The sequence below is a fragment of the Capricornis sumatraensis genome, chromosome 5 (genome assembly GCF_032405125.1).
Source record: "Capricornis sumatraensis isolate serow.1 chromosome 5, serow.2, whole genome shotgun sequence".
Lineage (NCBI taxonomy): Eukaryota > Metazoa > Chordata > Mammalia > Artiodactyla > Bovidae > Capricornis > Capricornis sumatraensis.
In genome coordinates, this window is record NC_091073.1 from 105,516,514 (window position 1) to 105,542,946 (window position 26,433).

At 41.6% G+C, this 26,433-nt stretch overlaps 1 protein-coding gene across 2 annotated transcripts in view; it reads right to left on the minus strand.

Annotated features, from left to right (window-relative positions):
• DGKI (diacylglycerol kinase iota) overlaps positions 1 to 26,433 on the minus strand; it is a 504,155-nt gene that overhangs the window by 720 nt on the left and 477,002 nt on the right. For both annotated transcript variants that reach the window (XM_068972548.1, XM_068972547.1), the window contains 2 exons: positions 6,177 to 6,213; positions 4,351 to 4,450 (listed from right to left, as the gene is read on the minus strand). In XM_068972548.1, coding sequence (XP_068828649.1) covers positions 4,351 to 4,450; positions 6,177 to 6,213 — 137 coding nt within the window. The remainder of the gene's footprint in view (positions 1 to 4,350; positions 4,451 to 6,176; positions 6,214 to 26,433) is intronic.

Below are 26,433 nucleotides of genomic sequence, written 5' to 3' on the forward strand. Positions count from 1 at the left end.
GCTGGTTTCAAAGTCTTCAGTTTGGTTGTCCCTAATTTAGAACTATTTTATTTCCCTAAAAAGTAAGTTAATTTCTGAAAATAAAAGTGATGGGTGTTGAGTAAAGAAATCTTGGGAAAGTAGAAAAGCATAAGTAAGCAAAAATCACCAGTAATTCCACTATATTAAGATAACTGCTGTTAACCTTCCCATAAAGTAGCTATTTTCTTATTTCTGTAGCTCGACACGCAATTAGTTTTATGAAAACTAAACCATACTTTGTTTATATACTTAGGCAATGTGCTTTTGCACTTAATAACATATAAGTGATGAAATGTTATGAAATGCTCTATGTCATGAAATGTTCTTCTGCATCATTGTAAATGACTGTATAACTTTTTGCAGTCTATTATAATGTTGGGTTTCCCTGGTGGCTCAGCAGTAAAGAAGCTGGCTGCCAATGCAGGAGGTACGGGTTTGATCCCTGGGTTGGGAGGATGCCCTGGAGAAGGAAATGGCAACCCACTCCAGTATTCTTGCCTGGGAAATCTCATGGTCAGAGGAGTCTGATGGGCCACAGTCCATGGAGTTACAAAAGAGTCAGATACAACTCAGTGACTGAACAACAAAAAATCATAATGCTATATGTATTTTGTTGATTTAGGTCATACCTGAATGGTCTAGTGATTTTCCCTTTCTTCAGTTTAAGTCTGAATTTGGCAATAAGGAGTTCAGGATCTGAGCCACAGTCAGCTCCTGGTCTTGTTTTTGCTGACTGTATAGAGCTTGGGCTCCAAAATCACTGCAGATGGTGACTGCAGCCATGAAATTAAAAGACACTTGCTCCTTGGAAGGAAAGTTATGACCAAAGTTATGGCAAAGACATTACTTTGTCAACAAAGGTCCATCTAGTCAAAGCTATGGTTCTTCCAGTAGTCATGTGTGGCTGTGAGAGTTGGGCCATAATGAAAGCTGAGTGCTGAAGAATTGATGCTTTTGAACTGTGGTGTTGGAGAAGACTCTTGAGAGTCCCTTGGACTGCAAGGAGATCCAACCAGTCCATCCTAAAGAAGATCAGTCCTGAACATTCATTGGAAAGGACTGATGCTGAGGCTGAAACTCCAATATTTTGGCCACCTAATGTGAAGAACTGATTCATTTGAAAAGACCCTGATGCTGGGAAAGACTGAAGGTGGGCAGAGAAGAGGACAACAGAGGATGAGATGGTTGGATGGCATCACTAACTCAATGGACATGAGTCTGAGTAAACTCTAGGAGTTGGTGATGGACAGGGAGGCCTGGCATGCTGCAGTCTATGGGGTCACAAAGAGTCAGACATGACTGAGTTACTGAATTGAACTGAACTGATGTATATTTATACACGTAATATTTCTGAAATGAGGCCAATAAACATAAGTCAACCGTTAAAGGATGAATGGTCTCCATTATTTTGAATGTTTATAGACATACTTGACCGTCCTTGACACTTCTAATTTTTTTTCAATGGTATCTACTTAAAAATGGTATTTTTTAAAAAAAATTTGTTGGAGTATAGTTGATTTACAGTGTTGTGTAAGTTTCTGCTGTATAGCAAAGTGAATCAGTTATATACTCTTTGGATTCTGTTCCCATATAGGTCATCACAGAGTACTGAGCAGAGTTCTTGTGCTATATAGTAGGTCCTTATTAGTTATAGTTATCTATATATTATAGTGTGTATATGTTATTCCCCAATCTTCCAGTTTACCCTTTTCCTCCTCCCTTTCCCCCTTGGTAGCCATAAGTTTGTTTTCTACATTAGTAACTCTATTTCTGTTTTATAAATAGATTTTTTTGTATCATTTTTTTAGATTCCACATAAGTGATATTTGTCTTTCTGTGTGTGACTGACTTCACTCAGTATGACAATCTGTAGGTTCATCATGTCACTGCAAATGGTATTACTTTGCTCTTTTATATAGCTGAGTAATATTCCATTGTGCATATGTACAAAATGATATTAAGTTCTAAGGAAAGGATAGAGGCATGATCACTGTACCAGATAAACAGTATAAAAATGCACACAAGTATTACAGAAACTATCAAACACTTCTCAGCCTTATCTTTTGCAATGGATGGTATCAACTTCAATTAAGTCTGATCCTAGTAGCCTACAAGGGCATGTGGAACAGAAGAAAAAAGGGATGTAACAATGGCTCTAAACGCTCTAAACTTTTTATCTATTTAGTTGGGATTTAATATTTAGCCATAGCTTCAAGTTCCTATAATTTTATTCAATTTGGTTACAGTACTTGTAGCGTATCTTTTTTCTTCCGGAATATAGATGATTTACAATACTGTGTCAGTTTCAGGTATACAGCAAAGTGATTCAGTTTATATACACACACACACACACATATCCCAATTCTTTTTCAGATTCTTTTTGCATATAGGTTATTACAGAATATTGAGTTCCCTGTGCTATACAGTAGGTCCTTGTTGATTATCTATTTTATTTATATGTAGTAGTATGTACATAAAATAGATAATCTCCCAATTTTTCCAAAACTTTCACCAAAACTCCTAATTCCTCCCCACTCCTCCTTTCCCCTTTAGTAACCATAAATTTGTTTTCAAGATCTGTGAGTCTGTTTCTATTTTGTAAATAAGTTTCTTTGTATCATTTTTTAAAGAGATTATCTTGTCATCAACATGAATGAGGTTGAGATTCCCAGTTTCTAAATAGAGGTGGAGTGAGTGGGCCTTTGAGCTGATTTTTAAGGAGCCATTCTCTATCAAGAGAAATTCTCTCAAAAGATTGCTTCTCTCCAAAAATTTCCAGAAGATCCAGTCATAATTATGATATTCAGCTTTCACCAAGCATAAAATTAGGGAATGGAAAAAATTAGAGGATCCCTGAGAAGGATGAAGCATAGCTCTACTATTCCAAACGCTAAGCTCTCTAAAACAAAATGTTGGGTGCAAATGTAGGTTATACAATAGCATATAGTATAGCTTGACTTTACCTACTTGTAGGAAATGAGAGAGAAAAATGGACATACCCACATGTGAGGAGAAACCATTAACATTTTAATGGTATATAGGTCTAGATTGTGGGATTTCTAGGAATTTTTACTTTTTAAAAAATTTTTGCATTGCTAGAGTTTTCTGTTAGGCTGTACTATATTTATAATAAAAATAATAAAACTTTGCATTTTGAAAAGAGGACATACATACATAATACAATATAGAAATATCAAGGAACATTGAGTCCCTTTATTTGATTCAGAAACTTAGATTAAAAAAGAACCATCTGCTCTGGGGCCAAGTCTCTTGCCCAGTCTCTTCCTGGTCCCTCTATTTCATCTTGCTCTTCCCTTCTACCACCTGAGTTGAGACCAGTCTCTGGTGCACAGGCAAGGGCCCTGCAGTGTTTGAGTGGCCTTAGCAAGGAAGGCCAAGCCCACCTCAAATCTTGGCCTCTGCTGATCTTGCTTCCCTGGGTTGTGCCTCTCACTAAGGTTATACATCAAAGCACTTGAATGCAAATATCATCTGGGAAGTATATCATAGTGAGTAATTATCTGCCATTTGGAATCTTACACCCAGTTAGCTAACCAGACAGGTAATAGATCCGCTAGAAATGAAGACCGGCTTAATGAATTCAATAGTCTAGATTTGTCAAAATTAAGACAGCCAGGGACCTCAGAGAGCAAGGATCTGGTGGGTCACAAGGGAAATGAAGAATCAAGCCCTGCAACTGGTTCAGAAAGGACAGAAAGGTCCACATCAGAGAGAAAGCTATGTCACAATGTACTGCAGTTGGAGGAAACTCCAGAGTGAAAACCACACACAGCTCCCATTAGATTCATTTAAGTGATGAGCAATTCTGAAGTCATCAATAGGCTTCTAAGTTATCCGTTTCTTGTCTACATTCATTGACACCAAACTTAGGTTACTTAGCACATACTTAATAAAGTCCTCACTTATATATTAAAATTCTTCTCTGTAACCTGCTACAGTTAAGTGGCTTGTCCTTTCTTAGATGGTGCTTTAAAACTCAGAGCCAACCATGACCATGACCTCAGCTCATCATAGCAAATTACTCTATGGGGTTGATCTCTATTAACTCTTCTCTCTGCCTCTCTCTCCCCTTGAGTCCTGAGGTCAGAGTGTTCAGAGGTCTATGAAGCCCCTTGGACAAGCACACACCCTCTCTTTGTGCTTATACATTTAAACTGCAGTTTCTCTAAATGAAACACTTTATTTTGTCCTCCTTTTTCCAAAGCCCCAGGCACTTCCATAAGTACAGAAAGGATGCCTTTGCTCCAAGGCAATGGAGCCAGAGATCCTGCCCTGGGGGAGGATGCCTGCACTCACTCATCAAGTTACCTTGGAGTCCGTCTTTCTCAGAGATGCTCCTGCGTCCACCAGAAGCTGGCACACGGCCCGGTTCCGCTGGCAGGCTGCCTTGTGCAGCGCAGTCTCACCCCTAAATCAGAGATGAAATGGGTAAAGGGCTGGAGGCAGGAGTGGAGGTGGGGGAAAGGGAGCAGGGAGGGAAGTGAGGGTCGCCTCTTACCCCTGCTGCTGACCTTCTGTGCCCCCTGGCCACTTTCCCACCTATGGTTGAGACCACAGTTGCAGGGCATGGACAGGGGAGGTGGCTGATGGGGGTCCTAAAAGTACCTTGAGTTGGTCATCATCTCACCATAACATCTGACTCCAGCCTCTTTTTCAAACAGTGTTGGCTGGTTAGGTAGGTTGAGTGATTTTGTTTTAAATGACTACAGTCTGATGTAAGTAATCTTCAGTGGCACTCTGAAATAGACTGATGTGCGTAGACATGTCTGGAGAGTGTGCAGCCACTCTGCGTAGACATTCCAGCTATGTCCCGCAGACATCAGGACATAGCCGGAATGACATGAGATGAAGTACACACAGGAGCAACACAGAGCACCACATCGCAGGGCTCGGTAGACCACCTGGCCCCGGGAAGACCATCTCCTGGGCCTTGACTTCAAAGACCCAGGAGACACCCACTCTGCCCGACCTGCTGATTCCTTGTGAGTGGAAGGGGAGGGGCAGCCCCAGAGGCTAACTGGGAGGGACAGTAAGAACTCTGGGAGAGGTCAGCAGCCCAAGTCACCTCCAGTTAGCGGCAGGCCTGAGGTCAGCCCACTCAGGATGGGGAATAGCCACAGCAAAGTGACTATTTCTCCAACCCCCACAGACAGCAGAGGGAGGAGGATATTCCCATCCTGAGTCTGAAATTGGAAAGACACTTAATGCCAAGCTAGGGTGAATGACGACCTTGCTGATGGGATGTGCGGTATGTGAACAAGCTCCCATAGCAACGGATGGTTTCTTCCTTGCGACTCATGGCTAAACCCCTCCTACTTTTCCTCCTTCCGGTCTCCTTAGCCCTTCTCCACTCCACTGACTCAATGGACATGAGTTTGAGCAAACTCAGGGAGATAGTGAAGGACAGGGAAGCCTGGTGTGCTACAGTCCATGGGGTCACAAAGAGTCGGACACAGCTTAGAGACTAAACAACCACAACTCCACCCCACCCATTCTTTATCCTTGTTATATTTCACTGCAGTTCTCTAGATGCTCCTCCTGGCTTCCAGGGTTAGATGTTTTCAGCCTTTCTTTGTCCCTGCTTGGGGAATTGTAACTGTTGTGCTACTCTGGGAATAAAAACGTTGACAACAAATGTTATCAGTTTGGGGGCTAACTGCAGAGCTGGTGAGTTTTTGAACCAGGGTTCCTCTTCTGAGGCACAAAACATGGAAATGGTTGGAGCCACTATGTTCCTGGTTCTCCAGTGGTTGCATATAACTTGTCCCATTCTAGATTTAGCATAGAGAAACTGTCTCACTGCATGAAAAGGATGCCTTAGGGCATTAGGGCTTAATTGGCTTATAAACCTCAGTTGAGAAAGAGTAAATGGATGGGTAATTAAGAGCTAAGTACATTAGACTTCTCTGGCATTCAAGGTGCACCAGTGCAGAAGTACCTCCCTTGAAGGAAGTCCTGAATGAAGACCAGCAATGGTTATGTATGCAATCATCATGACAGGTACCATCTATTTTTACTGTGTAATCTTTGATTTAGAAGATTAGCTCTACAGTTATAAAGGCAAGTGAAAGTAGGACATCTTTATATGATCTCAAGAAGACAGTCTGGACTATATAATGTAAGGCAACACTCACGTTTCACTGTCTGCCATATCCAATAACTCGGACGGTCCTAAAGAAGAGGAAAAGCAAGATGCCCATCAAAAAAAAAGTTCAAAAAATTACCATTAAAAAAAAAACAAAATTGTAGTCACAGAATTAAAATACTTTGGAAGGCTGAATAAGAGCAGAGCATTTAGTTTCAGGCATAATAAGACCACCTCCCCCTCCAAAAGAGAAATGCTCCCTCCACCTCCCCCTCTTCAGTCTCTCAATCATCACCAGGCAATATGTAGAGAATGGGAGATAAAAAAGAATATGGCCTCTGCCTTCAAGAAACAAGCTGAAGAAATAAAACTAATAGGGATAGAATAAATTAGGAATAATTAAGTGGCTACCTAAGGAGGAAAAGGAGAATTGGGTGGGCTTTAAAGACTACTTTTAGCACAGGTTGTTTGGGAAGGTCTAATACAGCATACCATTAAAACTACGAGAGACTGTATTATTAAGTGTTCTTTATCTGACATAACACTTAGCAGCTTACACTAAGTCAAGACATTATCTACCCCAATTTCTTTATTTTAGAAATAGAGTAAAATTCTATTTTTCATAAAATTTCCCTCCTCAAACCTGGAAGAAATGTTATATATAAACATCAATTGTTTCTAGATGCTTCATCAGGAATTGAAACATTCTGAGCTTTCACATTCACAACTTCTTATTTGTTGACTAATTCACTCAATTCAACCTGTAAACACTGCCTGGAATGTCCACCTTCCCCCCCCCCTGCTGTACTACTGCTTTCCTCCAAACCCTTCCTGCAACTTCTTATCTGCAGGTATCAGCTGATACATATTTTCTCCAGAAAGCACTCTGTTACCGCATTCTTAATATTGCATCAGATGCCCTGCCCATGTGTTTCCTCATTTTGTATGTTAACCCTATTTCCTACAATTAGGAGGGTAATATAAGTAACCATCAAAACTCAGAGTATCCCTAACAAGTAGGGATATACAACCACCTTACTGATCATGACACTTGTCAAGCCATATTAAAATCACCTGCTGTCTTGTCTCTCTCCACAACTAGAGGCTGGAAAACCCCTTGAAGTTGTGGCAGATGCCTGTCCAATTCTGTGTCCTTCGTTGGTGACTGGCATAGAGCACGGTGCCAAGCAGAGGCTTAAATGTTTGAATTAATGAATAAGGAGCCTGGCAAGCTACAGTCCGTGGGGTTGCAAAGAGTTGGACACAACTGAGCAAATGACACACAAACAGATGGAAAGATATACAGTGTTCTTGGACTGGAAGATTTGACGTCAAAATGACTATGCTACCCAGAGCAATCAACAAACGCAATCTCGATCAAATTACCAGTGGCATTTTCACAGAACTAGAACAATAAAGTTTAAAAATTTTATGGAAACACAAAAGACCCCAGGGAGCCAAAGCAATCTTGACGAAAGATGAAGCTGAGGAGTCAGGCTCACTGACTTCAGACTATACAAAGCTACAGTAATCAAAGTGGTTTGGTACTCGCCCCAAAGCATATAGATTAATGGCACAGGATAGAAAGCCCTGAAATAAACTCAGGCACCTATGGTCAACTAATCTACGACAAGGGAGGCAAGAATATACAATGGAGAAAAGAGTCTCTTCAATAAGCGGTGCTGGGAACACTCGACAGTTACATGTAAGAACTTGAAATTAGAACATTCTCTAACCCCATACACAAAAATAAACTCAAAATGGATCAAAGACCTAAATGCAAGAACAGAAACCATAAAACTCCTAGAGGAAAACACAGGCAGAACACTCTGACATAAATCGCAGCAATATCTTTTTGGATCTGTCTCCTAGGCTAATAGAAATAAAAACAAAAATAAATGAGACCCAAGTAAACTTAAAAGCTTTTGCATAGCAAAGGAGAGCATAAACAAAATGAAAAGACAACTTCCAGAATGAGGGGAAATATCTGCCACAATGCAACCAAAACATGCAAATAGCTCATAGAGCTCAGTATCAAAACAAAACAAAACAAAAAACCCATAAAAAAAAATGGGCAGAAGATATAAATATTTCTCCAAAGATGACATGCAAATAGCCAACAGACACATGAAAAAATGCTCAACATCACTAATTATTAGAGAAGTGCAAATAAAAACTACAATGAGGTATCACCTCACACCAGTCAGAACAGCCACCATCAAAAATATCTACAAACAATAAATGCTAGAGAGGGTGTGGAGAAAAGGAAATCTTCCTACACTGTTGGTGGTGACGGAAATTGGTACAGTCACTATGGAGAACAGTATAGAGGTTCTTTAAATACTCAAAATAGAACTACCATATGATCCTGCAATCTCATTCCGGGGCATAAATCAGAGAAAAACATAATTCGAAAAGATACACGCACCTCCATATTCACTGCAGCACATTTGCAATAGCCAGGACATGGGAACAACCTGAATGTCATCAGCAGATGAATGGATAAAGAAGATGTGGTGCATATATATATATGCTGGGCTTCCCTGGCGGCTCAGATTGTAAATTGTCTGCCTGCAATGTGGGAGGCCTGGGTTTGATCCCTGGGTCAGGAAGATCCCCTGGAGAATGAAATGGCAACCCACTCCAGTACTCTTGCCTGGAAAATTCCATGGATGGAGAAGCCTGGTAGGCTACAGTCCATGGGGGTCACAAAGAGTCAGACATGACTGAGCGACTTCACTTCACTTATTTATATACATATATACACACACACAGTGGGACACTACTCAGTCATAAAAAGGAATGAAATAATGCTATTTGCAGCAACATGGATGGACCTAGAGAGTATAAGAACTAAGCCAGAAGAGAAAAACAAACACATGACATTGCTTATATGTGGAATCTAAAAAAAAAAATGATACAAATAAACTTATTTATAAAACAGAAACAGACTCTCAGACATAGAAAACAAACTTATGGTTACCAAAGGGGAAAGGAGGTGGGCAGGATAAATCAGGTATTTGGGAGTAACCTAAACACACTGCTGTATATAAAATCAATAAATAAGGACCTACTGTATAGCACAAGGAAGTTTACTCACCATTTCATAGTACTGAAAAATAATATAAGGATACATTTTCTTTTCAATATACGTGTGTGTGTGTGTGAGTACGTTACACACACAAACTGAATCACTGCGCTATATACCTGAAACTCACATAACATTGTAAATCACTACACTTTTCAATAGAAACAAAAGTCACTGGTCAAGGAGAAGGGAGATATTCACAATCCTCCTGGTCATCCAGGAGTTACATCACCAACTTCCCGTCCTTTCTTTCCATCTATGGTCCTTAGGACAGGTGAATCTTCTCTTGAAATGTCTGTCCTATTACTTGCTCCAATTTGTCCTATTTGACAAATACACGTCCTAATAGGTCTCTGACAGGGACATAATGAGTGTGCAGGACTGTTACTAAGTAAACATATAAAGATCTAACATTTAGATTTCTAGGCTTCAAATTCATCATATGCCCTCTGTCTCCCCAAGTATTTAAAACATTGAAGTTCACAGTCTTTCACTTGGAACTACTCCACCTCAATTTGTTCTCAAGGCTCCATTTTATTTATTTTTTGTATAAGCGAAATCGGTAGCTGCACGATCATCCAAATATTTCTCAGACTCTCCCAGCTCTGAGAGCTTGCTCCCTCCAGCTATCTAGAGCAGCATTTTCTACCCACACACCTAAATCTTTGGAGGAGGAAATGGCAATCCAGTCCAGTATTCTTGCCTGGAAAACCGTATGGACAGAGGAGCCTGGTGGGTCACAAAGAGTCGGACACGACTGAGCACACACACTCACCTAAATCTTACACACCCTTTAAAAGCCCAGTGTGTGACAAGGTCCTCTGAAAAGGCCACCTTTGACTCCATCTCTGAACTCCCATAACACTGGGGTCGACCTTTGTACTGTGCATTTGCTTTCTGAATGTATGCCTTATCTCCTTAATTATTCGACGTCTTTTAAGTGTAAGAACACTTTTTCTTACCCTTCTAGCACATTCCCTGTTTCACAGGTTCAACGAGGATTTTATTCATTTGTGTTTGTTCCTCAGTCCTATGATTCTAAGGAAACTAGAGTGATAACTCTCCACCCCCGCCACCCCCTGCCCCACCGAAATCCCCCTAAAGTGTCAAGCAGTCTAGTGCAGTGATTAAGAGTGAGGGCTTTGGTGCTGAACATCCATGGTCCCAAATCCCAGCTATCTCTGCCCCTCACGAGATCTCAGGCAAGTTCACATTATTTTTCAGTCCTTTGATTACTGCACACATAAATTACAATTAATACTAGTATTTATCGCATAGGTTTGTTATGAGGTTTCATAAGTTAATATAAAAAAATGTGCTTAAAACAGTAGCTGGGACACTACGTGCAATGTGTAATGTTTAGGTATAATTAAGCATTCTATTCTCTGACATAACACAGCAGGTTACATTAAGTTTAGGTGCTGGAACATCAATGAGGGAAGGTGATATAAAAGGGTGCCTTAGCTCCCACTTACATTTGAAGTAAGTGTTGACTCCAATTCAGTGTTCTGAGAACCAAGTGCTCCAGGCCTATTCAGTCTTGGACGAGGCAGACTCCACAAGGTCAGGAGCATGCTTACAGAGCCTAATGGTCCTTTTAGAGAGCTCCTGTCACCTTCAGAAAAGCCATTCATTTTGCAAGGAATTCCATGAACGTGAGCAGTGGCCTCACCAGTGTCTATTCCCACCATTACTGATAATCGTGTAACCAAGCAGGATGCTATGGGGACTTCTCCTGGGGACAGACCCCTCCTACATAGCTCCTCTTTGGAACACCTAGAAAATAGTATCTGATGCACATTTCTGAGTTGTTTTACAGATGCTGAAACCACCGACAAATGGAAGAAGTTAACTGATGATCATGAGCCCCCAGACCTACTGGCTCCTAAGGATTGATAATGTTAACCTCTGTGACACTACCATGACCTCACCATCAGATGAGCTGATCATATACTCTGCAATGCCTCTCCCTCACCTGGCCTTTAAAAATACTTTGTTGAAACCCTCTGAGTTCGAGGTTTGGGGACACAAGCCTCCAAACTCTGATGTTTCCGTTTGTTTTGGCCTCGTTGTATGTTAGGCACACAGCCTTGCATTTGGTAACAACTGCACAAATATTTAGGCAGCAGGGGTCTTGAGAAACCTAAATGCAGGTCAGGAAGCAACAGTTAGAACTGGACATGGAACAACAGACTGGTTCCAAATAGGAAAAGGAGTACGTCAAGGCTGTATATTGTCACCCTGCTTATTTAACTTATATGCAGAGTACATCATGAGAAACACTGGGCTGGATGAAGCACAACCTGGAACCAAGATTGCCAAGAGAAATATCAATAACCTCAGATATGCAGATGACACCAACCTTATGGCAGAAAGTGAAGAGGAACTGAAAAGCCTCTTGATGAAGGTGAAAGAGGAGAGTGAAAAAGTTGGCTTAAAGCTCAACATTCAGAAAACTAAGATCATGGCATCTGGTCCCCATTACTTCATGGGAAATAGATGGGGAAACAGTGGAAACAGTGTCAGATTTTATTTTTTGGGCTCCAAAATCACTGCAGATGGTGACTGCAGCCATGAAATTAAAAGATTGCTTACTCCTTAGAAGGAAAATTATGACCAACCTAGATAGCATATTGAAAAGCAGAGACATTAACTTTGCCAAGAAAGGTCCATCTAGTCAAGGCTATTGTTTTTCCTGTGGTCATGTATGGATGTGTTGGACTGTGGAGAAAGCTGAACGCCTAAGAATTGATGCTTTTGAACTGTGGTGTTGGAGAAGACTCTTGACAGTCCCTTGGACTGCAAGGAGACCCAGCCAGTCCATTCTGAAGGAGATCAGCCCTGGGATTTCTTTGGAAGGAATGATGCTAAAGCTGAAACTCCAGTACTTTGGCCACCTCATGTGAAGAGCTGACTCGTTGGAAAAGACTCTGATGCTGGGAGGGATTGGGGGAAGGAGGAGAAGGGGACGACCGAGGATGAGATGGCTGGATGGCATCACGGACTCGATGGACGTGAGTCTGGGTGAACTCCGGGAGTTGGTGATGGACGGATGAAGAGCCTAAGCTACTCCATCTTGTAAAAGAGCTCCATTTTGCAAAGGTACCGGGCAAACAGACTTAGACTTTGGATATTGCCTAAACCTGCCCCGCTATGCACAAGCCAATCAGCCCTTAGGTTAAACCTCCTGACTTTAAGTTCAAGAATTTGTGATTTACCTTGGAAGTAATGATTTACCGTGGAAGTAAAAAAAACCAATCAGAAATCCACACACAACCCTATAGAATAAGGTAACCAATCAGGAGTCCTTCAGCCTGAACACCCCCTTTGTTACCCTTTCACCTGAATATTCCCTATATAAGCAGTGTAACCCAAAACTCGGGGCTCCTCTCCTTAAAAACTCTCTTGCTTTTGCATCGGATACTGGCTCCCTGGTGGTCATTGGGAGATTTTGCAACTTGGGTATAACATTTGGGGGCTCGTCCAGGATCTCCCATCGGCTCCCCGGGAAGACCAATCCGGAGAGTTATCTGTAACCGGTAAGTTTTTTTCTGCTGTCTCTGATAAGGCCTGTTTTCTGAGACCGGTATATGACTCAGGCAGACGCGCTGATGAATCACCGGTGGGGGTCGTTGGGAGATGTCCCCGACCCTCCTGAAGGGGATGGAGAGCCCCTGTTCTCTGTTGACAAAGGGGACGGAGTGCCCCTGTACTCTGTTGACAATAGTGGGTCGCTCCCGCTGAACGGCCAGAGGCTGTTATCCTACTTTCAGTTTTGCCTTTGGACTCATGAAGGTTTGTTTTTTCTGTCTGTCTGTCTGTGTTGTTTGTGTTAATTTACCAATGCCTGATTGATTCAGGAACGATGGGGCAACGTCAATCTAGCCCTACTCCTCTATCTCTGATGACTGAGCATTTTAAAGAGGTCAAGAAGCGTGCCCGTGACCTCAGTGTTAAAATTAAGAAAGATAAACTAATTACTTTTTTGCAGCACCAAATGGCCATCATTCCATGTGGGCTGGCCTTCAGAAGGCATGTTTGACTTGGAAACTGTGCACTGAGTCCGAGATATCATCCTCTGACCGCAGGCCAGACACCCTGACCAAGTCCCCTATATCACAGTGTGGGAAAATATCATAGTACACCCCCCTCCTTGGGTAACATCTTTTTTGCCTCAACAGGAACTTTCTACCACTCGGGTGTTGGTGACACAGGTGGGAGAGAATCTGAAGAAACCTAGGAAAACTGAACCAATGGCGCCGCTATACCCCATCTTGCAGGGGGGATTTGTTAGAGGAAGCACACTGACTGAAACCGCCCACCCTGGCCAGGCACCATAGTAACCATTTGCATGAGTTGTTTTATGACAGGAGATCCTGATAAGGAATATGGAACCAATAAGCCTCCTCCCCCTTTCTTTTTCAACCTAGCTTCCTTTCCTCCCTTGAAATCTTTGATGTTAGTACTTAGATCTGAAGTTCTGTGTCTCTATAGGAGGTTTTCTGAGGGACTGTATTCTTGTGTTTAAGGGATTCCCTGGTGGAGCCAAGGTTAAAGCGTCTGCATGCAATATGGGAGACCTGGGTTCAACCGTCTCTAACTCCTGACACTAAAAAACAAAAAAAGACTTGAAGCTAGATTTGCACTGTGTCTGTCTAAATGTGTCTTGGTATGTCTCTGTTTCTGGGTAATATTTTTGAGGTTAATTTGTATATGAGCTCTATTTATTTGGCTTAAAAAAGATAAGCGCTTACAAATCAAGTAATTCTAAATTAAACAATAAATTCCAGGTTCATGTGAACTGGGAAATATTCAATGTTAAATACCTGATATTAACGTTTGTTTGTTGACCTATTTAATATAGACATGTCTTAGAGTAATTAACGTTAAATAAAATATTTTCATTGTACCTAGGTTTAATATAAGTTAAATATTATATCTGTTATAAGTGTGTTAACAAGGAAATTACCTTAAGTGAAAAAAAAACTTCTAAAAAATGTAAATGAGATATGAGCTTTTATATAAACTCTATTAAGAATAGTTATTCTTTAGAAATATCCGTCTAAAATAGTTCTCTCCAGATTGGCGTAACTTAAAATCTGACCAAATGTTCTAAACCCTTTTAATTGATTTTTTTGATAAAACTTCCTAAATAGAATTCTTTTTAAGTTCTTTTGATCTCTAGCTAACTTTGGGATGCTTCAGAAGGCCCCTGGAACATCCCAAAGAGAGATATTAAACTGTGTTTATTTGGTTGGTTAAATTACATGGAAAAGATTATCAAATGAGTAATAAATCCGCTCGTGTTATAATGTATGGTAAAATAACTAATACAGATATCCTAGAAATTATATGGAGTTTTTAACATTCTGATATGTCCTGGTATTTTAATGGAAAACCTGATGACTTCACAAAAGTTAACAAAAGGACTGAATGAACCAGCAAATATGCTTATAACTTTTATGGTTTCTATCGGAAAAATTATGGGTTTGAATCTTATGTTTTCAGGGAGTAGGGAAAATCTTCCTCTCAAACTAATTATGACAATACTTTGGTAAAATTAAGTGTTATAAACAAAACAATTATATTTTCTATCTGACTCCTCCAAAAATTGGAAGTTCTTAGGTTTCCAGTAAGTTTATCAAATGAGTTAAGAAGGTTATCTCATGGGTACAAAAATCTCAAGAAATTTTTGAGACCTTAAAAAGGCAAGAATTCACCTAGATTTGTTAGGCAAAATCTGTGATAAGCCTTTGGTGTGAGTTTCCCAGCCCTGTTTTATTTTAAAAGTTCAGTCTGAGACTCTAAATGTTTCAGCAAAATAAAAAGCCTATAATCAATTATGGTTATAAAAATCATCAGACCAAAATTAGTGAGAATAGATCTATTTTGCAAACAAACTAGCCTTAATTTGATTATATTTAATAAAAATAAGGGTAACTTTAAGGAGAAAAAGATATTTCAAAATGTTAATACCAGCTTGTTAATGGAGGTCTGCATCTAGTAAGACTCATCTCTTAGGTAGTTCTTTGGTGTTATGTGATATTAATGTAAAATTTAATTGAATTCTTGAAGAACACCCTATGTTTGTGTCTGAAGCTTATCTCAGTAATCTATCTTTGGACGAAGATCAGATGCCTCATGACCTGCAACCAGGACTGGAAAAAGACATAATTTAAGGGACTGTCCCCAACATGTATGAAAGGACTTTTTTATCAGAAAAACTACACTACACCAGGATGAGAAGATGACGACATCAGAGGTAGACAGCTTCCCCAAGATGCTGGATCTGATTCGTATGATCATTTATGTTTTCTTCACTTCTTAGACCTTTGCATATAAATCAAATGCTTTTCTATCATAGGCCTGATCCTATGCTAGTTTTAAAAATCAATCCAATTGTTGGGTTTGTGGCCAATTACCTGTGTCTAGTTCTGGGTTACCTTGGTAAATTTCTCTACTACCAGACTCTAACTGGTTGGCCCTGAGAAAATTTACTTAAAAAATTATAGTCATATTCAGGTCACTGTGCAGATGACCCGAGATATACTAGGCTACATCTAATGGAAGTTCTTAACCTAAGTCTTACTTGTGACTTTACTAATACTGCTGGTTATGTTATTTGTATTTCACCTGTTTTACAAAATTGCTGTTTCTTACACTGTCAAATATATGTGTGAGGCCTCTAATAGAATAATATATAGTCCCATATGAGATCGATGATGGTAACAGTGTAACTCTAGATATGGCAAAAAGCAACAAGAGGGAATATTTTCCTTGACCAAGAAGCTAGTAAGACAGGTGGTCTAGAGAATTTTGGATACTGTTTTATGGCCTAGTCCAGTAATAGCACATTGAGTGGCCTGTCAACAGAATCTTTGCCAAATCTGAGAATGGACACTCTCAGCACCATGGGATAAAATGGTCATGAAATGCCCCCCTCAAAATCATGGTCAAGTTTATGAGCAAAAAGGGGCTCTGTCAACTGAAGACTGACACTTGCCATCTACATCTGCAAAGATTAAATCATGGCCACTGCAACTGCCGACTTTCAACGCCCCTGAAAGGAGTTCAGGGTGAAAATCAGAAATGAGGCACTCTGTGCTCTGGAAAAAACTGGCAGAACAGGCCTTCAGATAGTTAGATCTTTTCAGGAGAAGATTTTATGAATCCCAATTCTTGCATCTTCTCGTACCTGAGAGAAACACTGACGTCATTAATGGTGAAATCTGCTTTAGCTATTAGGGACAAGTTTACAATTAAAAGTCAAAATAGAGTAGCTATGGTTCAGATATCCTGGGAAATAACTAGGTGATGCTATGGGTGTACTTCCAGATTAGACCTTGTATTGCTAAACACTTGAGTTTTCTGAGTCGTGTCAGGCTTGGATGCCACCATTTTCAAAACAATGTCTGCTGGAAGCTACTAACCTTACTTTTTATAAAACTAGGCAACTGGCTACATGGCTACAAGTCTCCCTGAAGTGCCAGGTCCAGACTGGGTTTCAGGCCTATTCTTCTAAAAAGAAATGAGATTTATTTTGTCTACTAAATTCCAGTTATCACTCCTCCAACTACTTCTAATTGAGTCTGTTACACCAAAGTGGCACACCAAGGGATTAGGATTTTAATCATACAAGACTCAGATCTAGAACTTGGAACTCAGAAATACTTCCAATTCAGTGTCTATACTCCAAGCTGTGGCAGTCCTATGCCCCATTTTGACAGGAAGTTATCACAGTCATAGTTGCCTAGTTCCCCCCAAATTAAAACTGAGCGGGACTCTGTGGGGCTCTGGGGTACAGATCGGTTCTGTGTTCTCCATTTTTTATCTGTAGGATATAGACTTTGTTCAGCCTCCTTGACCTTTCCTGAACTCCAAATCATGGTTTCAAATAATTGCTAATCAGGGAAGGGAAGGGATACAAAACCAGAAACTATCAAAGGTTGGTACAGCCTCCAGAGTCCTGGTTCCTACTCAAAGAAATATGCATAACAATGTCTTTGAGCCCCCACCCAGGTGGAGGATGGTAACTTCAGACTGAACACAAGATTCCTGGAGCACAGCTCTGTTGCCTCACCACCAACCCATGAGAAGGGGTCACAAAGCCTGCAACCCTCACCCCAAATGTTGCCTTCTGTTTCCAGGGACCAGAGACGACCATCCTGTTAGGTCTCCTGTTTGGCCCTTGTCTATTTCATCTCTGAGAGGGGCCAACTAAATTGTTGTTACTACAAGGGTAGAAGCTGGTTTCAGATGTGGAAAACCCCAACTTAGATCAGGTAAAGAGAGACTTCTGCTCTGCTAGGCAGGCCTACGCCCATGCACAGCAGGAAGAAGTTACAGAAGAAAGAGACCTCTGCCCCAATTCCCAAGAAGTATCTTGAGTATGAAGTCTCTCAGGGGGCCTAGGTGCTGCGTTAGGGGAAAAACGTTGTTTTTATGTGAATCACTCGGGGGTAGTCAGGGAGTCCCTGGCCAAGATAAGAGAAGGGCTGAATCAGAAAAAAAGAAAAAGAGAAATGTCTCAAAATTGGTTTGAATCCTGGTTCAGTTCATCTCCCTGGCTCACGACCCTCATATCTTCTCTGGCTGGGCCCCTGATCATTTACTCTTGCTATTCACCTTCAGACCATGTCTACTAAACAAGTTGATAAACTTTATCAAAGGCTGCATCAACATGGTGCAGCTTAGGGTGCTTAGGTCTCAATATGCAGCCCTACCAAACCCACCCCCGGTAAAAGACAATATAAAGCTAACCACAGACCCATGATTGGGTCTGTCTTGGATCCTTGAGAAGGGGGGAATGAAGAGCCTAAGCTACTCCATCTTGTAAAAGAGCTCCATTTTGCAAAGGTACCGGGCAAACAGACTTAGACTTTGGATATTGCCTAAACCTGCCCCGCTATGCACGAGCCAATCAGCCCTTAGGTTAAACCTCCTGACTTTAAGTTCAAGAATTTGTGATTTACCTTGGAAGTAATGATTTACCGTGGAAGTAAAAAAAAAAAACCAATCAGAAATCCACACACAACCCTACAGAAGAGGGTAACCAATCAGTAGTCCTTCAGCCTGAACACCCCTTTGTTACCCTTTCACCTGAATATTCCCTACATAAGCAGTGTAACCCAAAACTCGGGGCTCCTCTCCTTAGCCGCTGCGTCAGTAATGGTGGGAGCCCCAGCTCGAGCTTGGTAATAAAAACTCTCCTGCTTTTGCATCGGATACTGGCTCCCTGGTGGTCACTGAGAGATTTCGCGACTTGGGCATAACACAGGGAGGCCTGGTGTGCTGCGATTTATGGGGTCGCAAAGAGTCGGACATGACTGAGCAGCTGAACTGAGGGGTCTCATCTCATTTCCTCAGCACTGTCACCTGGTGCTCTCAGAGCTGCAACCACAGTGGGTCCGCGGACTCCGGGGTCCATGCCTCCGTGCAGTGCGAGGATGATAAAGCAGTTTCATCTGTGCTAAAAAAGTGAGACAAAGAAAAGAAGCTTGTTCCTCAAACTTCTGACAAGAATCACTATAAATGAAGCCAAGCCAGCAGGATTCCAGAGCTGATCCTCTTATCTGGGAGTCAGGCACGCCTGGAGCTGTTTATCGTCTCCTCCTTCCTCTCTCTGTCCTTGACAGAGGTGCTGATACTAAAACAAGATGTATCTTTTTGCTCTTAATTAATACCCAAAGAAACTTCAATTAAAGATTTTAGAAAGATGGACTCTGGAAAGATGGACTTAACTGACAGCAAGAAGATTTAGGAGAAGAAAGGACAGAGGCGTGAATGCCAGGTTGGAGTCTGAGACAGAACTGGGCTTTCCCTCCCTATGTGTGTCTCCAGTGACCTAATGGGAGCTGTTTTTAATAGTGTATCAAGCTATCACTGCTATGTGGAATCTAAAACGTGACACAAACGTACCTATCCATGAAACAGACTGAATCAGGGACACAGAGAATAAACTGGCGGTTGCCAAGGAGGAGAGCGCTGGGAGAGGGGTGAATTGGGAGTTTGGATTAGCAGATGCAAACTGACAGATACAGAATGGATAAACACCAAGGTCCTACTGTGTAGCACAGGGACTGTGTTCAGTATACTATGAGAGGCCATAATGGAAAAGAATATGAAATAACATGTGTGTGTATACAAGTCCACAAAACTGAGTCACTTTGTTGTATAGCAGTAATTAACACAACACTGAATCAACTATACTTCGATTCAAAGATAAAAAGGAATTTTGTACAAAAATGTACATGAGTAGAATTACATTTTGCAAACAATAAAAATTACGTTTTCTTGGAACAAAAACAGTGCATCGTGCTGTCTAATAGTGCCCTGTGTAGATTCGTAGCATGAGTGTAAGATTTGGAGGTGGGAGCACGTCCAGAAAAACAAAAACCATTAACAAAGACCACAAGTATATTCCCTTGAAAGAAAAAAATACATGTGAAAAGTACCAACTGTGATTTTTGGAAAAGTTAATTTCAGCCTCAGCCATAGGTAAAGAACAGGAGAAAGAGAAAATAAGGATGGAATTCCTTCAAATAGATCAATGGGGGAACATTTGGGTTTGGGCTTTGTTTGGCATGTGTACATATGTTCTGTTTGTGGATACTATGCATCTCCCCTAAGGAACTGGAACTAATTTAACTGCCATTAAATTATCAGCAGAGAATTCCTGACTGTTCCCTGAATAGAAGTCTTGGCTTTCTGTCTCCCCAGGGTTTACTAAAACACCTACAGTTCAGCCCCCAGCTGACTTGCACCAGGAAGCAACTACTGAATCTCTATTGAGGGGCTATAGGTACCGATTTCTCCATGAACGTTTCAGAAGGTGATCGCCCTTCCATAGGTGCCAGTTATCAGTAGAATCCTGTACATGATATTCATTTCAAACTACCCTGAACTGTGGTTGTTCATTCATGCTTTATTTCTCTTACTGAGTTTTAGGAATATGCACAGCAGAGACCATATCTTATATTATGGATGAGCTTTTGCAAGTCATCCAGCTTTACTACACTTCAGTTTTACCACCTGTCAAGTAGAGATAAGAGAACTTACCTTGTGGGCTTGTTGTAAGAATCAAATACATAAATACACATAAAGCACTCAGAACAATAAAGATGAGCAGTGATTATTACAATAATATTTCTGTTTAAAAGTGTATGGGACAGACGTTTTGAATGAATGAATAACATTTAAAAATCCACTTGGATCCTGGCCAATATCACACTTTTTTTCCTAAGAGAGAAAGATCCATAAAAGGAACATGGATTTAAAAAAAAAAAAAAAAAAGCTATGTTATCTGAGAAATGGTCTGAAAAATAAAGGGGAAAGAAAAATACATTGTGGGCAGAAACACATTAGTTTTCAGATATGGGGCAGGGAATTCAAAAGAGAAGCAAAACTTCACAAATTTCCCAACGTTGAAAAAGTGACAGCGTGGTAAGTAGTCAAACCTTCCAAACTTCAAATCGACTGCCCAGTCAGTGCTCATCCCAGAGGCTCTTCCAGGAACCCATGCAATTGTATCATCACCATTGCGCTTGTATTATATATGATGTGTCTTTTGTCACATGCATCCTTTAATTTGCTTCCCACACCGAGCCATCCAAATCCCCTTTGCTGTCCCCCCACCTCCCCGTGGCCTCTCTCCCTCTGGACCTCATTTCCCATTAGTCTCCCTGACGCTGCCAGCAGACCATTCCAAATCCTCCTGAGCGCCGACAAAAGCTGCACAGATGTGGGGAGAGCCGGCACTGGGAACTCTCAACAGCACCATCATCCTGTCCCAGCGGGACAGGGGTCGTTTCTCTTGGGGACCAGAGGCAGAGACGGGGGTGGGTGGAAAAAAAAGAGAAAAGAAAGACTGAAGGCAGAAAAAGAGGGAAGACAAAGTAAGCCATTGAAATCAGAAAGGAAATGCATGAGTGAGATTTCTATCAGGAAACACAGTAGGGGGCAGAGGGGGGTGGGCGCTGGGAGAATAAAAACAAAAGAGCAAAATGTGCCCGGTGGTTAAAGACTAAGACGCCACAAAAGTCTCTGGGAGGGTACAACGAGGGAGGAGGGAGTGGGCAAAAATATGGTTGAAAGGAGTTGAAAAGCAGGAACCGCTGGGGGGTGGGGGGCTCTCCTCTGGAATCCCTCCCGTCCTCCTCTCTCCACCGGGTCCTTGTGGTATTCTTAGGCTCTCTCTCCCACCTCCATTCTCTTTTCAACCCTCCCATTGCCCAAATTCCAGTTTTTCATAAAGGGAAGCAGCATGTTGTGTATTTAAGAGAAGACGTCCCAAAGAAGCTGAGGGACGAGAAAAATTCAACCCTCCTGTGGCTTTTGAGAAATAACCACAGGTCCCATGGCCCCCCAGCCCGTGTTTAAAAGAGCCCTGAGAAGAGAAATTCATGGCTGAATGTGGTGCCTGGGAGAATGACTAAGCTCTCACGACTCCCATTCAAGAGGCATCCTGTCTGCGGACCCCCACCATCAATAAGACATGAAGAAGAGGGTGAAGCAGAGAGGAGAGAGGTGTTCCCTGGAGTAAGGATGCAGGAGGCAAATAAGTCCCATCAGTCATGCCCCTTGAAAAGGGCCCACTGATTTCTTAGGACCCTTGTCTTGAAAGGCATCCTGACAGGCAGTTCTTTGAACAGTCTTTAGGATTTATATACGATAAAGCCAAGGAAGGACCTGAATCAAGTTTAAAACACAAAAATTAAAAAACTACAATTTCAAGAGGTTTGCAGCAACTCAGATGGCAAGAAGGGGTGTCTCTTGATCTTTGCCACAGTATAAAATCTGCATGGATTTATTCTTTTATTTATGTGAATTCAAACTGATCAGATCCATCGACCGTAAATCTGTTAACTTATCAATACGATGCCATAGTTTGGTAGACATCTCTGAACCCCAGCCTTACAGAGGCATCTCAGCAAAGGCTATTTTCCATCAAATCAGGGGAATTTCAGAGTCAGCATCATTATTAATCAGGCAAGACTATTTGCTGAGCAGAGACCACACTAAGAAGATGATTACAGAGTAGAGAAGGTGTCATGTTTTCTGGGTATGTGTCCCTGACTTCAAACACACCACAAAGGGCTTGCTGCAATTTAAGAGAGATGACTAGTTCTGCAAAGACAGTTTTCAGTTCTAAATGTGCAAGTTTATAAAGTCATATCAGCAACTAAAGCTAGTAAGACAAATGACAGCAACAGAAATGGTTGAACCAAAGTGCTCAGCTCTTAAACAACATGGAGAATTAGGCTGACAATGTCGGTAGATTTCACATCCATGCTCCTCAACAACTAGAAATAATGAAGTTGATGTTATGAATGAAACTGACCATCAATTCAGTCAACCTGAATTGACCATCAGGTTGATAAATACTAATTTTAATAAAATTCAGCTACAGATCCGTTTTTATTATTTGACTGTGGTACTAAAAGGTTAAAAATAGCCACCCATCAATATACAGTGATCTTTGGACTGTAGATCATAGTAAGATTTTATTTTCAGACAGAAGAGATGGGTTTGGCTGCATGATCTTCAGAGTCATATATCCACCGGCCATTTAGAGACCCATGAAGCAGATGCAGTGACCGTGAGAACTGCCCGTGAGCAAAGCGGAGGTGATTACAAGAATATCGTGTTTTCTCCTTAGTGTAAATATTAAAGTGACTAATTCACAAAAGCTAACCAAAAAATGAGAAATATAAGCTTCTCCCTTCCCCAAGTTACTAACAAATTCTTCCTGCACGACTCACTCTTTGCAAAATCTCTCACTCTGTACTGCACGATTCACTCTTGGGATCCAAGAGAAAGGAGTCTGGTGTTGGAATGTCAGGCTTTGGTGCAAGCACTGAGATGTGCCAGTTGGATTTCATGGCAGGAAAAGCGTGTGCGCTGATCTACAGTTTGGTTAGAAACTCCAAGCCCTGGGAGCCCGAGTTAGAGGGGCTGTCTTATTTAAGGCAGTGGAAAGAGAAGTGGGTGGTGGGAGTTGTGAAAATCCACAGTGTTAGAGCAATACCATCTCAAGCCTCCTCATTCAAGCCCCTGGGGAGACTCAGCTGAAAAGAGGATTTCTGGTTTTTAGTGTAAGCATGTTCCCAATATTGCATGGGACATACTTATGCTAAAAAAATGTTATCGTGTCTTATATTTTTATTTGCTAAATCTTGAAGCCCTAGCTTAGGACCCTACACCAAGGGAAGATATAAAAGCTGAGTACCAGGGAATTCCAAGTGAGTCAGTAGTTCAGGATAATGAGAAGATCACCATTTTCAGCTGAAGAAGACAGAGAGTAAGGGAGGAGGCAGATTAAACACGTCCATTAATTATGGAGCAGAGAGGTCTATTTCTTCAGCCCTGGAGCTGGGGCTGCCTCCATGACCCGTTTTAGCTGACAGAATGCCACAGAGATGAGGCAGACTTCTCCAGCCCAGCCTCTGAATGTCTGGAAGTTTCCATCCTCACCCTCCTGAAACCTGGGGATCATCATGCTGTGAAAAAGCCTGGGATGAAAGCCCAGGTGTCCCAGCCACCCCAGCTGACAGCCCCGAACACGTGAGAATCCATCTTAAATACAGACTCAGTCAAAACTGCAGTTCCCTGCAGCCTGACAGATAAGACCAAGTGAGATACCAGCAGATCACTGATGGAGAAAGGATCCCAGAACCAGGGAGGGGAATTCCTGTTCTTCAGGAGAGGTAGAGCGGGGAGGAGAAAGAATTTTTAGGAGGTCTCATCACTCTAATAGAGAGCCGATGTCTCACCAACCCTAGAGAGGTACTTGGGTACCGAGCAGATTAAGGTGTGAGGGCAAGCACCCAACTTTGTGGGTAAAAGCCAAACAGGAGGGAAGAATTGAGAATGATCAAGATGACAGCCACCAGGAGAACTTGAACCTGAGCTTAAAGCAAACAAGGTGAGGGCATATATCTAAGGCTCACCTTCACTTTGTCCAGGGGAAATTCTGAGATCTTTTCTATTAAGAGAAAAATAACTATGGAAGCTTTGTGACCTTTATGCACTATCTATGGGGCTGGGTTCTAATATTTGGTTCTGCCTGTCACCAGCTTTTGGAAGAGTCACTACAGAAAAACACCTATAGTTTGTGTGTGTGTGCAAAAGACAAATAGAATTTATGCCACCACTGTCTATTCAAGTCATTGTTTAAAGAGGCATGCTGTAATTGCTGGAGGCTGAATGGGGAGTGGGAGACAGAATATACACACCCCTGACACAGCGCCAGGAATAGATGTAGGCTTTCTGGGGCAGACAGGCTCGGGACAATCCAATCTAGCCTACTGGGGCGGGTGGGGGGGTGGGGGGGGTGGGGGGGGGTGGAGGAGGGGAGGAGCCTGTAATGGTGACCATCCTACTTGAATACCCTTTCCTCTTCCTAAACCACTCTTTCTGCCATAATTCAGGCCAAGGGTTCAGGCAAACTCTCCATGGTGAGAACGTATTGAAGACAAAAGCAAGGCGAGTTTAATGGGACTGAGAGTCTAATCCTTTACAAGGTCCTTGTAAAGATTAAATGATAGGATGTGTTCATTCTAAGCATGTGGCATACAACCAGTGCTTGAGATATGGCAGCTCTGTTTGTGACTTTACAATAGGACTTAAGAGTCCTACATACAACTGCTTTCAATTTAACGATGCATATGATTGTATTTTTTATCCTGCAACTGCTTGATGACAGAGACTATATTTTATTTGTGTGTGTGCTGGTTTATGACAGATAGTTCCTGTGAAGCACCCCACAAATATTCAATGAATGAATGAATGAGTAAATAGAATAAGACATGTTTGCTGAACTGAATAAAAAGAGGAATAAGAAGGAATGTAAATCCATACATAGAAAACAAATCTATGGTTACCAAAGGGGAAAAGAAAGGGGAGGGATAAATTGGGAGTTTGGAATTAACAGATACACCCGACTGTATAGAAAATAAACAGCAAGGACCTACTATATAGCACAGGGAACTATATTCACTATCTTGTAATAATCTGTAATGGGAAAAGAATCTGGAAAAGATTAAATATATGTATAACTTCTCAGTGGCTCAGCAGTAAAGAATTCGCCTGCAATGCAGGAGACATGGGTTCAATTCCTGGGTTGGGAGGATCCCCTGGAGGAGGAAATGGCAACCCACTCCAGTATTCTTGCCAGGAAAATCCCATGGAGAGAGGAGCCCTGAGGGCTACAGTCCATAGGGTTGCAAAGAGTTGGACAAAACTGAGCAACTGAACAGACATGTCTTTAACTGAATCACTTTGCTGTACAGCTGAAACTGACACCCTGTAAATGAACTATACTTCAGTTTTTTAAAAAAGGGAATGTGACTGCGTACTAAAATGCTTACTATTTACAGCCTAAATGTGGATACAATGAGGGTGGCCATCGGCTCAGTGCTAGGGCTCACAGAAAATAGGATCTCTATATACCTGAATTCAGCAGAGCCAGAGATTCCTCAAAAACAGCCAAGCCAGGGAGAGTTTGCCTGCTTCTATCCTATTTTTCAGTCCTAGAAACACTATAAACATGGGAAGCAGAAAGTATGGTCAAGATTTGATACTCCTCTGACATGTCTGTGCCTCTGAAGGGCTATTAGAGGTAGATGCTGAGGTCACCATTTAACACCAGATTACAAACCCCGTTAGGAGGCTGTCCAGCGGGTGAACATGGCCTGCCACAGGAGACACGGCAGCACCAGATATTTTCGAAGAGAATAAAAGGTGACTTGAGTTGAAAAGGTGAATGAGATTCAAATAGAAAAAAAAGGGGAAACTAGAAAGATGGAAATAAATATGTGCATTACTCCTCAGAATGATCAGCTATAAACATGGATTAGATACCTAGTCCCAACTAGTTAACTTCACAAAACATAAAAGCCCTTCCCCAAACAGTACATGATGGCAAGTCCACGTTCGGTTTTGTCTTTCATTTTGTAAGTAATCAGCCCCCAAATACCCTGCAAAGGCCTTGATATGGAAATGATTTCTGTTAAGGTTAAGGTGGTTAGGGTAAAGATAAAGGCGCTTGGTTAAGGTGACCTGTGCCAGGGATCTGGAATCCTGGCTCTGTCATACAAGCAAGGAGAGTCAGCGAAAGCTCAAGGGTCTCTCCGCCATTCTGAGGACAGCCTGGATGAAAGTCAACTTCGAAAATGCAGTCTGTTTCATGGATAATTGATTCCTGGTTAGCTATGCCTAC